General features: G+C 39.6%; 1 protein-coding gene across 2 annotated transcripts; it reads left to right on the top strand.

Moving 5' to 3' along the window:
• Positions 1-1799: 1799 nt before the first annotated feature.
• LOC115690099 (protein CHROMATIN REMODELING 20) lies at positions 1800-16439 on the top strand. 2 transcript variants are annotated; one of them, XM_056312686.1, is made up of 26 exons: positions 1800-2122; positions 3293-3419; positions 3520-3582; positions 3672-3767; positions 3857-3949; positions 4737-4927; positions 5021-5267; positions 5504-5617; positions 6050-6133; positions 6607-7098; positions 7511-7800; positions 8547-8637; positions 8720-8935; positions 9438-9557; positions 10090-10256; positions 11627-11768; positions 11906-12055; positions 12148-12203; positions 12282-12585; positions 12987-13119; positions 13636-13697; positions 13978-14204; positions 14930-15133; positions 15207-15285; positions 15363-15628; positions 15757-16439. In XM_056312686.1, exons 2-26 carry the CDS (start codon positions 3303-3305, stop codon positions 16142-16144), a joined length of 4392 nt encoding a protein of 1463 aa, XP_056168661.1. In that variant the 5' UTR covers positions 1800-2122; positions 3293-3302; the 3' UTR covers positions 16145-16439. The 2 variants fall into 2 exon arrangements, with proteins under 2 accessions (XP_056168661.1, XP_030472199.1); XM_030616339.2 differs by having other exon boundaries at positions 6598-7098.
• The last annotated feature ends 122 nt before the right edge of the window (positions 16440-16561 follow it).

The raw sequence follows: 16561 nt of genomic DNA, 5'->3' as shown, positions 1-16561 counted from the left end.
AGAAATATAAAGGGCTTGTTTATTTGAGTTCAAGTAAAAGCAAAATAACATTTCCCTATTTCACCAAACAAATTTCAAGAGGAAAAATTCCGAAAGAAGGGCCTTCTTAAATAAGGCTTGAAGTGGCTATAATAATTTCAAATATGGGCCTAACCCCACCAGCCAGCTAAATTCTCTAACCGATTGAGGGCGTTTTCATCCAATAACATTTTTTAAATAAATTTTAGTTAAATTCGATTAAAAAAAAAGAAAAAAAAACAAGTAGGATGGCACTGATCCTTACGCGGGTCTAGGGGAGGGCCACCACCCTCTCTCGGTTCTTAGGCCTTGTCTCTGGTCCACAAGGGTTGCCGGCCCTCGCTGAGGTGCCATTATTGCTGCCCCATCGACGATGGGGCGACGACCACAGGGTAGGCTGCTAGCCCTCTGGCTTGTTTTTTATTTATTTTAACTTTAGCCTTTTTCATGGAAAGAAAATACAAACATAAAAGGAAAAAAATATAAAAATATAAAAAAAACAAAAAATGTCCTTGAGATCGGTGAGGTCAGGCCTTTTTGAGACTGACATGACCACTTTGAATCCTTATTTGAAACAATATTCACTTCATGCCTTTATTTAAAACAAAATCCACTTCAGACTTTTATGCGAAATTAAACGCGAATTTACTTTTCGATATGCACAATTTACGAAAATCTCAAATGTTCCGGCTTTTAAAAAGGTCGAAAAGCATGCGATTCATAATATTTGTGATCCAACTAAAAAGGGAAAAGTGAATCCACATAGAAAATTTTCTTTATTATATTCTTTAGGGAAAAAACCACCAAAAACCCCAAACTTTCCCACTTGTGACACATTTACCCCGATATACATTGTCCATGGGTATTTTCGTCTTTTTAGCTTTTTCTTTTTCTTTTTACTTTTTTTTTCTTTCCGGAGGGCCCTCGCCGGATCCGGCGAGGGGCCCTCGCCGGCGTCGGCGAGGGCCGCCCGGCCGGATCCGGCGAGGGCCGCCCTCGCCGGCGTAGGGTGAGGCTCGCCCTCGCTCGCCCGAGCGAGGGCGAGCCCGCCCGACGCCGGCGAGCCTCGTCGGCGTCCGGGCGAGTGAGGGCGAGCCTCGCCTACGCCGACGAGGGCGGCCCTCGCCGGATCTGCCGGGCGAGCCTCGCCCTCGCTGGGGCGAGCGAGGCGAGCCTCGCCGGCGTCGGGCGAGCCTCGCCCGGCTCGGGCGAGGGAGGGCGAGGCTCGCCCTCGCTGGCGAGCGAGGGCGAGCCTCGCCGACGCCGGCGAGGCTCGCCCTCGCTCGCCCGGCGAGGGCGAGCCTCGCCGGCGTCGGGCGGGGCTCGCCCTCGCCGGGCGAGCGAGGGGCGAGGGCCCCCCTCGCCGGATCCGGCGAGGGGCCCTCGCCGGAAAGAAAAAAAAAAAGTAAAAAGAAAAAGAAAAAGCTAAAAAGACGAAAATGCCCATGGACAATGTATATCGGGGTAAATGTGTCACAAATAACAAAGTTTGGGGTTTTTGGTGTCACAAAAAAAAGTTCGGGGTAAATGTGTCACAAGTGGGAAAGTTTGGGGTTTTTGGTGGTTTTTTCCCTATTCTTTATTTTTTGAATTTAATAAAATCAGACCAAAAAATAGAAAAAGAAAGAAATCCCAGAATTACAAAAACACTTCAAGTTCACGCAAAACAAAACAAAAACAAAAAAAAAATATAAAAAAAAGAAAAAGTGCCGATTCCTTTTTCTTTTTGGGCGAATTTCTAGCCATTGGCACCGTTTCAATTCTCATCACATCGTCTGTAAATCACCCCCAAAAAAAAAAAAAACAAAATTTCCCTCCTCCTCCTGCTTCGATTCGCCTAGCCGTCCGGCGAGCCCTAGCCTTCATCTCCGGCGAGCTCCGTCGCAGCTCCGATCACGCTCTCCCGCAGGGTGTGCAGGAGTCGACCTGCTCCGGTGACAGTGCGTCGAAGGCCCGCGTTCGCGTTCGCGTTTCTCTCTCTGCTGCTACTGGCGGAGCTTCATGTCGGGGCGCTTGCTAGCTGACAGCTTCACGGTCGTCGTTCCCCGTGCCCGCCATTGAAAAAGCGCGCCCTTCCGCGTCGGCGGAGTCGTGAGAATAAAGGGTGAGTGATGCGAAACGGGATTGTGGAAATTCGTGGGTATTGCATTGTCTTCGAGCACGATGTGTGTGCGCGTGCAAGTTCGGATTTTCCCGCTGCATCTGCTGGGCATCTGGGTGTTTTTAGAGCTTGGCGTGTCGGTTCTATTTGACAGTGAATTTTAGGTGAAGGTGACTTGGTGGTCGTGTTCCCTGCTGGGCGCGTTCTTATTTCCGGCGACTCCTAAGTGAAGTTGTCGCTGCTGGATGGTGCTAGATCAAAGAATGCTGGCATTGTTGACCGTACAAGTTTTACACTCTTGGAAGTGACTAGGGACAGTATTGGCAAACTAGTATATTCAGTTTTCAGAGATGATGGGTCGCCCGAATAGTTATTTCCTGGATCATGCTGGAAGTTAGTGTTTGCTTTCCCGGGCAAACATCACATTAAAGATGGCTCACTTTAGAATAACACCACCACTTCAGACCACATTAGGCCTATAGCTGCAGTGTTGTATTCTTCTGTATAAGGCTGTAATTTGTGCATGTTTGGGTAGATATGGCTTCGTGACATTAGAAATTCAGTTTTTGTTTCATACTTGGCTTGTTGTGGATAATTTGTTTTGAGCACCGAATGCCTCAAATATTTTAGAAACATATGCATGTCTGTATTAATTCATTTTTCTTAATTTTTGCCTGAGATTCCTTATATGTGAACTTTTAGAATAGTAGGCTGTCTTAAAGATGTACCAAGTGAAATTATATTAATGAAAAAAATCAATGAAACTAATTGAGGTCTTGGCTATTCTATTATTTGGGGAAAAGTTATGGTGAGTGTTTTGTCCAGTGCCACGCTTTCCTGTGCATTTTATGTAGGAATCTCTATTTTTGTGCTGATTATGTTTTGAAATCTAGGCTGCCATAGTTCTCATGACTGCATTATGGACTTTGTTATTGTTAGGCCATGGAGCCAGTAAGTTTTCTCGGGGTATCGGTAAAAGGATCTCTAGCAATTTTTTGATACACTATATAATGATCATTAGATCAGAACTTGATTGGCTTGTGCTATTCATCTAATTTGGGATTGATTGGTTCATTGCAGACAGATTCAAGTAGAATACTCTGATTTTCTTATATCAAATTCAGTTCCTTCAGAAATGAAGACTGTCTCATGAAATTCTTTAATTTATTTTAGACTTTGAAAGATGGAGGAAAAAAAAGATGAAGTTGAAGATATGGAGATTACTTCTAGCGATTCTTTTATTGATTCAGATGATGATGAATCATCGGCATCAGAACAAGATGTTAACTTACATCCTGAGGCAAGTTGCTTGGACTGCTCCTTCCATTGGAGCAACTTTTTTCCTTCTGTGAACAAGCTATATTCGATAGTATTATAATTCGGGTGTCTTTTTCTTTCAGGAGCCTTTGACAGAACAGGAAATAGAGGAACTTGTTAATGAGTATTTAGAAGTTGAGAGCAAGGTATCAATTCTTCATATCTTTCCTATTTTGACTTCACAAGCTTTATTCTGGTTGATTTTTTGGCTGGTTTTCTCTCATTCTCATTTTAGGCTGCAGAGGCCCAAGAAGCACTTGAAAAGGAATCACTTGCCAGGTTAGAGTGTGAAGTTAGAGCAGAGCTGGCTCAAACTTATGATGGGGATGATGTGAGCCTTTACTCTTGGATTATGCACTCAAGTTCTTGGTCTGCAAAGTTTGTCTTGGGAACTACCTGAACTCTTTTGTCCTTTAACAGTTGGAGAAGGCTGTTGCAGATGAATTGGATACATATAGGGAAGAGTGGGAAGCTCAACTTGATGAGCTTGAGACCGAGAGTGCTAACTTACTGGTATCACACCCTTTTGGCAACTGAAGAAGTTTTGATGCTTGCTACGTTTCGCAACTGCTAGCCTTTCTTCTAGATGATTGTTATCATACTTCATATAGTGCAGAATTGCAGATGCACACACCTAAGTAGAATAGAGCCCTTCATTGTTTGTTGGGTATTAAGGAACAATGTAGTGTTTTCCGTCGGTGACCTTATTTTAATCCCCTTAAGATGGTTATTCTATCTTGGCTTTGAAGAATTGTCCAACTTGTTGATATGCTTTTCTGTCTCCCACAAATCCCTGTCATTGGTTTGTCTTCTCAAATTTTTTATGTGAAATTGTTGAAATGCTGACTCACCTCCACTCCTTCGGATGTTTATATTGGTCTCTGACGTTTCTACTTTCATAGATTTTTTGTTTCCATTCGTACGTCCCGTGCTTTTATCAAGGTGCCATTTTTGGTCATTTTGCACTAAATTCAGGAGGCCTTCTCTTTCAATTTCTTGTATTGTCTGGATACATGCTGTTCCAGTTATTTGACATGGGGACTTAGAGTGTGGTTCCTGCCATTAATTTGTGTAGATGGGCATAAAACCTCTTTTGGAGTCAATATTTTTCATATTATTTGTTGTTGTTTTTGGCTAATATTGCATTCAATAGAAACTCTAAACCCTCAAACGATACAAGAGCAAACCTTCAAACGCTAGAATAGATGCATCTCCAGTGGTAGCCTGAGTATGTGATTGCTCCTCTGGAAAACACACTTATATCTTGTTGACTTCCTCTTATTGCTTTATTTTGGAACAGGAACAACTTGATGGTGCTGATGTTGAGTTACCAAGTCTATTCAAATGGATTGAGAGTCAGGCTCCCAATAGTTGTTGTACTGATGCATGGAAAAAGAGGGCTCATTGGGTTGGTTCACAGATTACCAGTGAAATTACCGAGTCAGTGGTTGAGGCCGAGAAGCACCTTCAGACAGTTAGGCCTATAAGGAGGTTGTTCAAACCACCCCGCCCCCTCCCAACAGTTTATTGTATTGTCCCATTACTGAACTCAAAATGATTTTGCTTTCTGATGTGTGAGTTCAGGCGACACGGTAGAGTACTGGAGGAGGGGGCTAGTGGATTTCTGCAGAAAAAGCTTGCTAGTGATGAAATCAAAGATAGTGTTGGGAGTGACTCTGCAGTTGACTGGGGCACTTTTAATAAGATGTTCGCCGATGGTGCATCTGATGATGCTACTTCATTTGGTAGCAAGAACTGGGCTTCTGTTTATTTGGCAAGCACTCCGCAGCAAGCAGCCCAGTTGGGAATAAAGTTTCCTGGTGTTGATGAGGTTACATAGCACTCAAATGGTGTTTATGAATTGTGATCATGTTACTTTGGGCACAACTGCTTCGGGTTTTGTTTTGGTCTCTTTTGTTAGTTATTGTTTTTGTTTCGAAATTTGTTTTAAGGCATATGCCATTGTGCCTAGTTTCTACAAGGCAAAAACTTCAAAAGCTTATCTTAGTGTTGTGTTGTATCAACAATTTTATTTGTCTGATTCTTGTGATGCATTATTTGCTTTAGGTTGAGGAGATTGACGACATTGATGGCAGTTCCAGTGATCCATTTTTTGCAGATGCAATAGCAAATGAAAGAGAACTAGTTCTTTCTGAAGAACACAAGCAGAACTTCAGAAAGGTCTCTTTTTATTATTCTGTCTTCCATTTCTCAAACTTGTAATCTTCATTTTCTACTGGGAGGAAGTGTGTTTTTATCTTGTATTAACCATTTAAAGTGTAGCTTAAACTTCTTGAAGCATTTTAACAATCATTTGTGGTTTGCCTTGACATTCAGAGTTGCTGCATGCTTGTTTCTGGTATAAGTCCAGCAATATTACATGTTGTCTAACCACATTTTCCTCAAGATGATTCTACATCAGTGTACTATGGCGCGAAATTTATTTAGTTGTAGTAACTAGCAAGAAGTTAGCCTTTTTTTTCCAGAAGTTGGACTTATTAAAGTTTTTCAAATGGTTCAAATAGAAGTACTTTTTAACATCAATGTTTTGTCCCAGGGCAAACATGTGTTCTCACTTTGTTGAGCTTGTTTCTTACATTCACACCTTGACAGGTGAAAGAGGAGGAGGATGCAAATCTTGACAGAAAGCTTCAACATCACTTGAAGCAAAAGAGACAAAAGAAGAGATGCAGGAAGGTACAAATTTCCCAGCATACTTTCCTTTCATGTTCCAATGTTCTTGTTATCTTTAATCTCTATATGATCCGTTTATCTTTCTTGTTGGATGAACAACAGAAATCATTCTAGGATAAGTTGACTAATTTACATTTAATTGCGGGTAATTATTGTGGAAATCATACACCATTGTAGTAAAGAAATAAGGAGCGTAGCTTAGTTATTAACCAAATATTGTTTTAGGTGTAGATGACCTGTTACATGCAGGCTCTTTGGGCTTTTGTGTGAGCTTGAAATTAGTCAATCTTCTTCCTCTTGTTGTGCCTTCAAAAACAGAAGGGGATAACATGGAAAAGAAAAAAGAGGAAAATCGAAATTAAATACAAAAGCCTAGATATGCTAATCAGTTGATATACGAGTTGATTGTCGTGTTAGGGTAAATCTTAATGATATTTCTTCTTCTTTTGTCCATTTTGGCATGGAAGACTGTTCAGAAAGAATATATGACTGATCAAGATGGCAGCTCAGATGTGCAAAATGTGTTGAACAAGATAGCATGTGAAAATGGTGAAATGGTTGCTGATGATGGTGTTACTGTTCAAAATTTGAAGAATGATATGCTTGAAGGTCATGCCACCGATAGTCCAGACAGGGGAAGGCAAATAGCTAATGGCTCAACTTCATTGCTTCAGGAAACTGCTTTCCCTAATTCCAATGAGGAGATAAGCTTTAGTAATAAGAGGAGTCGGACAGTCATTATAGACAGTGATGATGAAGCCCAGTTGGTAGATGATTCACTCCATTGTGTTGCTAATAACGAGCAATCTGTTTCAAAGGATTCAGGGGACGCTGCTGATTCCTTTAATGGGAAATCACATTGCACAGCTTGTGGTAAAGTGGCTGGTGAGGTGCACGCACACCCTCTGCTGAAAGTGATCATTTGCAATAGTTGTAAATATATGGTGGAAGAAAAGATGCATGTGAAGGTATGGACATAGTCGATTCCGCATATTTTATTTTGATGGGTGCAAACCTTTGAGTGTTTGTATTTTCTTCACTTTGATGCTTCCCTGGTAAGTAGTTTTCTCTTCCATGTGCAAATGTTATTGTCACGAAGCTTGATGCTTAACGGCTAATTATCCTTGGAAAGGGGAGCTCAATCAAGAACCTTATTTAATTCTCTTGTATCATTTGGTAAATTTCGAAAAGAAATATTAATACAGTCCATGATTATATTATCCTTCATGTCAAGTATAAATTTAAGCACCATTTGGTCTGAATCGATTGCTTTGTGTGTTTGCACCAGTTCTCAGGTGAACTTTTCGCAAATTGTAATAATTGTTATGGCAGATTCAATCGATTAATCTTGTTGTATGATAATTCAAACAAACTTTGTAGGACGCTGATTGCTCCGAGTGTTATTGTGGATGGTGTGGAGGAAGCAGTGACTTATTAAGTTGTAGAGCTTGCAAAACATTATTTTGCGCCAGTTGCATTAAAAGGAACTTTGGTGAAGTATACCTGTCCAAGGTCCAGGCCTCTGGCTGGAACTGCTTCTGTTGCTCTCCAAGTGTCTTGCACAAACTAAAATTGGAATTGGATGAAGCCTTGAAATCTGGGGTTTCGGTGGTTTCTAGCTCCGATACTGATTCTGATACTTCAGATGCAGACATTAATATTCCAATCAGGTGATGCGTATTTTCACTTTAGGGACTTTCATGCAGGAAATTAAATGTTTCCAGCTTTTCTTTTGCTTCGTGAAATCTTATGTCGATTTGTTTCTTCTAGATAGCTTTTATATACTTTCCATCAAGCATATATTATGGAATAATGACTCCGTTACAAATTAATTCTTTCCTTCTTTGCTTCCAAATGCAGTCTATATATTTTTCTTCTTTATTTTCCTGTTCACTAAGTATAGTGCATTTCTCTGGTTTTACGCATTTCTCTATTGTTGCTACTGTTGCAGTTCAGCAAGATCAGGAGTTAGAATTATAGATGCTTATCCTCTCTGTCATTGTCTGTCTATGTCGTCTTTTATGATAAGAGAGTGCCATTATATAACATTAACAAATGGCCGAGTGCAAATATATGGAGAAAGGATCGAGAGAAATGTCTTCCACGTTGAAGTACTTTGCCCTAATAATTAGGATTTTCAAGTGGAACATCCTAAACGTATTTTCTATGTGTGCTTGATACATGAGTATCATATGGGACTATTGTGTTGTGATAGTTCAAATATGCCATAATGACCAGATGAAGTCAAGCTGAAGGTGATTGATAACTGTTAACATATTTTCCTATGATGATGAGGAAAGTAAAAGCAGGAGAGATGGGTGCTTTGTCTCGCACTTGACTCTATATGCGAGCAATGAAATGTGAGTTTGGTTTAAGAAGAAGGCATTACTCCTCAAACTTGTTCTTCTTTGTTTAGGTCAAAGAGAAAGCGTAAAAAGAAAATTCGTAGAATACTTGATGATGCTGAACTTGGTGAAGAAACCAAGAGGAAAATCGCAATAGAGAAGGTATCTCTTGTTTGGTGGATTTGTTCTTCTGAAATTGAGTTGTAAGCAGGGCATTGCTTGTGATGTAATATTATGCTTGCAGGAACGTCAAGAACGTTTGAGGTCTTTGCAAGTTCAATTTTCTACCAAATCCAATATTCCGAATTCTCCAATTGGTTCGTTTAGCTTGTCAGAGGGTGCTGCTATTGACATGCTTGGTGACACCTCCACGGGTTTCATAGTGAATGTGGTGAGAGAAAAGAGTGAAGAAGCTGTGAGGATTCCACCAAGTATTTCATCAAAGTTAAAAGCTCACCAGGTCTTTGTTCTTCTTTTGACAATAATTGCCTCCCTACATAAGTGGGGACACTTTCAATACATTTTGATTGCGCCTTCTATGCCCAATAAACTTGTTAATGGGTATTTTGTTAGCCACTTGTTAGCCACTAAGATATGTGACATAAATCACTTAGACTGGGCATTTTCTCCTCCAACCTGCCTTGTTATCTGTGAACTTTAATATGTGCATATCTTTTGATGCCAATTATTACAAGCTTTGTTACTTTACATGGATGAATGGCTTAACATGACAAACTGGGGAAAAAAAAATTGTTGGATGTTTGGAATTGTTGGACAGAGTTATCGCTGGATCTTATTTTGGGAAGTCTGTTGGAATTACTTCAGCTCAGTTATTTTAAGTTTTCCATCATCACTATGGGAATTTGGATCGTACTTGTTATTCTGGTCTTCCATGTTTGTTTTTGTTGATTCACTAGCCGTTCAATCTTCCTTCTTGTCTATCTTTTCTCCCCCTGATGTAGGTTGCAGGGATTAGGTTTATGTGGGAAAATATTGTGCAGTCAATTAGAAGAGTAAGGTCTGGGGATAAAGGCCTCGGTTGCATCCTAGCTCACACCATGGGCCTTGGTAAAACATTTCAGGTATTGTTTTCTTAACTCTATCCCTTGATGAGATTGTTGACTGATCTTGTCTCAACTTCCTATCACCCTAGGAAGAATTTTTGTTATCTCTAATTGTGTGGAAGGCCCCATATCTTTTTTCCTATAATTGATCGTGCCTCTCATCCAATTGACCCAATTATTGAGTAAATTGTATCACACAAAATCCTGGGGCAATGTGGGAAAAGGTGAGAAAGAAGCTTTAACCTTACATGAATATTCTTTGATGATTAATGATACTTATCTTTTTTCTTTGGACTGTAGATATTATTTATTACCCTTCAATGCTGATATCTCAGAAATTCTCAATTTTCAGATTTGATTAGATTGTTGTGTCCATGTTACTTTTGCATGCAATATATTGCCCCCTGATTTTGGAGTGTAGGAACCTAGTCATACTCCACTTTGAACTTCTTCTTGCACAGCATATTATCATGTAGTTCAATTTCTGATTTTGATGCTCGTGGTTGTTTATTTAATTGACGCTGTTTTGTCGTTTTTTTTTTTATGTTAGGTAATAGCATTTCTTTACACTGCTATGAGAGCTATTGAGTTGGGACTCAAAACTGCTCTTATTGTAACGCCTGTAAATGTGCTCCATAATTGGCGGCGTGAGTTTGTTAAGTGGACGCCTTCAGAATTTAAGCCTCTTCGAGTCTATATGCTGGAAGATGTATCAAGGTACGATTACATTTCTCTGTTATTTCGACCAAGGTGCAGTTTGGATTTCATGATAGATTTCTCGTGGAGCCAATTCCCTTGGACATTGGAACTGTTTTACTATTTTAAAGCTACATATAAAGTGGGTTGTTTCATTTTAGTTGGGTAAAAGAAGAGTATTATTGCTACAGGAAAGTGCTTTGAAATTTTAGTGAAATTGAAATAATTATTAGTTGTGACATGAAAGGTGTTCTATGTGTGGCATTATTTTGATAGAAACTGAAGGGAAGTTTGTGTTGGCAAATTTCTGTGATGTGAAAATCTGAGGCTTGTCATTGTTATGGTTTTGTAATTTTCAAAATTCTAATGGTGAATTTTCGTATGCTTGATTTTCAATTTTCCCAAATGAGTCAAACTTGGGTCTTGAGAGTAGTTGTTCGCACTTACCATAAGGTGCTGTTATTTTCCATTAGTTCTAAGTCAGGAGAGGTATTTACTTTCCTTTTTAGATTACAAAAAATGGGTGAAATTCTGCTGTCGTCATTATCTTCTCCCGCTATTATTGTTCAGATTTTGTTGATCTCTCCTTGTCTATTCTGTATTATTGCTCATTAAGAGTACATTAGTTCTTGCTTTTACTAGTTTGAAAGGATGAGACAGTATTAGTGGAACACTTTTGAAGGTAGCTCATGCAGAGCAACTCTCTTTAATAAACTGGTAAAACAGGAAAGGGTTGCCAGTACTATTTGGATCGAGATGGTCAGAATGACCAGCTCAAGATGATGAATTGTTGTACAGTAGAAAGATTAGGGGGAGCTGCTTTTTCAGTAATTGCACGAAATGTGATTTAGCATGTTGTTTGGGTGCATAGCTAGGTGAGTCTCTGCAGTAATCATTATGACCTCCTTAAAATGGAAAAGAAATGATTGAAAGGTGATTATGAACATGAAATTATTGTCGAAGGAGATTTCTGATGTTGTAGACTTGTTCTTGCTTATAAGCACTAGCATTGTAAATCCATGGTGCTTTAGTGTTAACACTCATATCTCCCAAGAGTCATTTGATTAGATTTTCTACTTCGATTTATGTTCTTTTTAGGAGCCATGGACTATTTGACGGCTCAAAAGTTTCTGGAATGATCTAACAAAATAACTCTTTTTGCTTTTGTTTTGACGTGATTAACTTGCACCATACCTTTTGAGATCAATGAATGAAATGAATCAGTTTTATTTGGGTAACAATCTGGTAATTGAGCTCTTTATTTGGTTTATTGATCTCTTTTTGCTAATGAGCTTTCACTCTCTTGGTGTCCTCTAGTTAACTTATGAAATAATCTTGTGTCCTTTTGTTTTTCTTGTGTCAAGATATTGATTTTGCTGTTTGACTTCCAGAGAGAGAAGACCTGAATTGCTTGCAAAATGGAGGGCTAAAGGTGGCGTCTTTTTGATAAGCTACACTGCTTTCCGGAACTTATCCTTTGGTAGAAATGTAAAGGACAGGAACGCGGCTAGAGATATTACTTGTGCTCTGCAGGTAGTTAAATGACTGAATTTTTTATAATAATACTTTTTAATTGGGTCCTACTACTGCTTATGTGTAAGTGCGCGCATGCATGCGCATGCGCTTCGTGGGTTTATACTGATACGATCATTTCTTCGTTTAATTTTCAGGATGGACCTGATATACTTGTTTGTGATGAAGCCCATATCATTAAGAATACTCAAGCTGATACAACCCAAGCCTTAAAACAAGTTAAATGCCAGAGACGGATTGCTTTGACGGGGTCACCCCTGCAGAACAATCTAATGGAATATTATTGTGTGAGTTGCACGAAATCCACAAATGCTGTAGATATATTTGTGCAATGTCCAGTAAAAGTGGATGAGATTTATACTGTTATTGTATTTGACAGATGGTTGATTTTGTGAGAGAAGGTTTTCTTGGGAGCAGCCATGAGTTTAGGAATCGGTAGGCTTTCTCATAAATAATTGTTATATCCTACTTGTGCCTCCTAAAAGCGTAGTAATTACTCCCTGTTCATTTCAGCTTCCAAAATCCTATAGTGAATGGTCAACACACCAATTCGACCTCCGAGGATGTGAAAATAATGAATCAACGATCTCATATTCTGTACGAACAATTGAAAGGTTTTGTCCAGAGAATGGACATGAATGTGGCGAAGAAGGATTTGCCACCTAAAACAGTTTTCGTCATTGCTGTTAAGCTTTCTCCTTTGCAACGGAAATTATACAGAAGGTTCCTAGATGTGCATGGCTTTACAACTGGTAAGCTCTATGATGAAAAGATGCCAAAGAGAAGTTTTTTTGCAGGATATCAGGCCTTGGCTCAGGTACCGCATTTAAGGATTTTGTTGTTTTGCTAAATTTCTTATCATCAGTCAGAACAAACATTGAAAGGCTGCCACGGTGCAAAATCCTTTTTTATTTTGTGAGTAGGAGAGGTTATTTTGCATCTCATCTCTATTTTGCTGGGACTGTTTTGGTGGCTAGGTCTAAATTGAGCTACCTCTCCCTTGCACCAATGTTACATCACCTCTGAAACTCATAGAAAATCCCCCTGAATTTCATGTTTTATGTAAATGTAGATTGGACAGTAAGAACATTTTTGACCTCCTTTTTTCACTGCCTTACGACTTTTTTGTTCTCTCTCTCTCTCTGTCTCTGTGCTGTTTCACTACTTTTGACGCATTCCACTCTATGTTTTGTTTTGTATGCTTACTCTCTGTAGTAGATATGGAACCATCCAGGTATATTGCAACTGAAGAAAGAAGACCGTGAACATGTGAGACATGAAGAGACTATGGAGAATTTTGGAGATGACAGTTCTAGTGATGAAAATATAGAATACAACATAGCCAATGGAGGTAGACGCTTTCTGTTTTACCTCTTCGAGTGACAGTATGTGGTGTATTTGATAGCCATGTTTCATAATATAAACGAGGTCATTAATTTGAGGACACTGGATGAGGATCATGTAGTTTCCTTGTTTATCATAGCATCAGATTGAGCTGGATAGTTAGTCTGTCACATAATCCATGAGTACTCCACCAAATGTACTTCTAGCCCTTTATATTTTACTGATGAAAAATATGAGAGCAGGATCAAATCAAAGGTTTTGTTTTTGTAATCCTCTATATCTGAAGCCCAGCCATGACGACAGTTTAACTTGTTGCCCTTCCGTACTGCCTCCCTATCCTGTTTTTGGAAACAGTTGCTTTGGGCGATATTTGTGTGTAATTTGCATTTGCCGTTTTGTTGGAAATTGTGTTGAAATGGAATTTCTCAATTCTAGTAATGATTTTTGTTCTTCTTTAAGATTAAGAAGAGGAGACAGTTCACTGTTTCCCTAATTGATTACTGATTACTTCTGCCAATTATAGTGAAAGCAAGCAGTGGAGATGATTTACTCAGGGGAAAAATTCAGAATGGCTTTCTAAGCAAGGTATAGTTCAACAGATGGTATCGATGACTCATTATAGACGGCACATCTTTGTCTCTTAGTTCTGAAAGCCATTGGTGTGCCTATTTTTAGAGGCTGTGTAAGAGCTTTTATGTTAGTCGTTTTCCATTGGGTTTCACTTCTAAGCCTATTTGTACCATTCTCTGTATTGTGAAAAATCAATGACGTTAGTGGCTCTTTTTCATATGTTCAGCTTTTACTAATAAATTACTAATTTGTCTGATGTTTCTTTGCATGTCTTATTGTTATTATATCTTTGCAGGACTGGTGGAATGATCTTCTTCGAGAAAATGATTTTAAAGAGCTTGGTTATAGTGGCAAAATGGTTCTGCTGCTCGACATTTTAATTATGAGCTCAGATGTTGGTGATAAGGCATTGGTTTTTAGCCAGAGTATTCCTACTCTTGATCTTATTGAATTCTATCTTTCAAAGTTACCTAGACAGGATAAACGTGGCAAGTTCTGGAAGAAGGGAAAAGATTGGTACAGGTTGGTACTCTTTTTTTGATTGTATAAAATGGTATGCGGGGGTCCATTAGCTGGCAATAGTTAATGTTGTGGTGGGTATCTCATGGTTCATTCAATAATATAGAGTGTTTGTGGGAATGAACTTTTTACTCAATCATTGAACCCGAGGAATTTGGCCAGTTGTATATTTGTGTTTTAATTTCAAGGAAGTTCCATTGTCTTTATAGTACAATTGGTGGTCAATTTTTTTTTTTTTATTATTTTGAGTCGCCTTCAGTATCACACACCTGCAAAATCATGTTACCAACAGAGGCAGCAGAGCTATGAAATATGGTCTTTTGGAGGATGTTAAAGTGTATAAAACAGTCTAAAGCATGAATTGGAATACTGGCTACTCTTTGAGAGAAAAATTATAAGTGGTCATTGTGTTACTACTCCAACCAAACCTCAAGTTCTGTGGGGAGACAAAAATGCCAGTAATTTTGGCCAATCTGGCATTTCCTCCTTTCCTTGCTCGCTCCCTCCACCCCTAGTTCATCAGCATAGCTCATATTTGGTATCCTTTCTTTATTCGTTAGTCAGATACATTAAGTGGGATGACAGTTGTTGGAATGGAATTGCTAGAGTTTTGCTTGGATTAAATTCTCTGATTTAATTCTGGAAAGGATAGCAAAATAACGTCTCAACATTTGCATGGGATTTATTCAATATGACAGCTGAGAGCACTGGTTTTACTTTTCCAACAGGCTTGACGGAAGAACAGAGAGCTCTGAAAGGCAAAAGTTGGTGGAGAGGTTCAATGAACCCCAGAATAGAAGGGTGAAATGCACTCTGATTTCAACAAGAGCAGGATCTCTTGGGATTAATCTGCATGCTGCTAACCGCGTTGTTATTGTTGATGGTTCATGGAATCCCACATACGATCTTCAGGCAATATATCGAGCTTGGAGGTGCATATTCTTGTTTTATCGCTGCATTCTTTAATCATTTATCTTTTACTCATTTATTAATTCGTCCCTGCAGATATGGCCAAACAAAGCCTGTTTTTGCCTATCGATTGATGGCACAAGGTACCATGGAAGAAAAGATCTACAAGCGTCAGGTAGAGGAAGAGCAGATTTGTTTGTACTCTCTCTGGTTTTCTCTGTGGAAATTGATTGATCTGAATGCTGCATGAAGGTAACAAAGGAGGGCCTAGCTGCAAGGGTGGTGGATAGGCAGCAAGTGCATAGGACTATATCCAAAGAAGAGATGTTACATCTATTCGAATTCGGCGATGACGATAACCCAGACATGTCGACCGAGCTGCGTCAACAAGCCGGCGATGCTAGCAAGCTGGGTCTGGCCTACCCAGTTGGAGATTCCCTGAAGCAGAAGTCTTCTTCCTGTGGAAGCTGCTCCTCCGACAAAATAATGGATAGTTTACTTGGCAAGTATCACTCGAGGTAGACTATAATTTTACCGAGAACTTTGATGGATGCCTGTTTCCTGAGTTCTTTACGGATTTGGTAATCATTCAGGTTTATGATAGATGACAGAGTAGGTCTAATTTAGATGAATCACCTTCTCTTAGGTGGATTACCAATTACCACGAACATGAGACCCTTTTGCAAGAGAACGAAGAGGAGAAACTTACCAAGGAGGAGCAAGATAGGGCTTGGGAGGTATATCGGAAAACATTGGAATGGGAGGAAGTGCAACGCGTTCCCGTTGGGGATGTTTTCGCAACTGATAAGCCGGTCGCAGCTCGTGTGCCGTCATCTACCAGCGAGACCACTGCCTTATCACGAAACAAAGGTAGTTTAAGGAGTCACATTGTGCAGCGAAAATGCACTAATCTTTCACATTTGCTGACCCTTAGAAGTCAGGGCACAAAAATTGGCTGTAGCACCGTATGTGGAGAGTGTGCACAGGAAATAAGCAGGGAAGCGTTGGACAGGGATTGTAAACAGGCCAGATGATGGCATCATCTTGAGTTGTCAAAATCTTTGCCAGAATTTAAATTTCAGTAGCTGTCGGTTTCGGCAAAGTTGCAGGAGTAGTTGTTGATATCAGCTGCCAACTTCCTGCCAAATATGCAGGAATTTTTTTTTTTTGGTTGTCGGAAACTAGAGAAGATGGCTAATTTGTAAATTGACTCACTCTAGATCTCTATACGGTGCGGGAGTAGGCCTTTTATAAAGGGTAGGTGGATCATCCATCTCGATGGATTCTGTGTGATAAACAGAAGATGACGCGATTGGAAATTTTTGATCAGTATGGTTCTTCAAAATGTAGACATTCTTTTTATGTGGGCTACATTGTTTGAGTACGAGCAATGTCAAACTCACTATTACCCGATGTCTATTGCTTGCCTGTCGTTTGATCGTTACACAGGA

The sequence above is a fragment of the Syzygium oleosum genome, unplaced genomic scaffold (assembly GCF_021117445.2).
Source record: "Syzygium oleosum isolate NSW1041296 unplaced genomic scaffold, Sole_v2.1 Sole_v2.06, whole genome shotgun sequence".
Classification (NCBI taxonomy): Eukaryota; Viridiplantae; Streptophyta; class Magnoliopsida; order Myrtales; family Myrtaceae; genus Syzygium; species Syzygium oleosum.
Note: the sequence above shows the minus strand (reverse complement) of the source record. Positions and strands in the feature narration are given on the sequence as shown.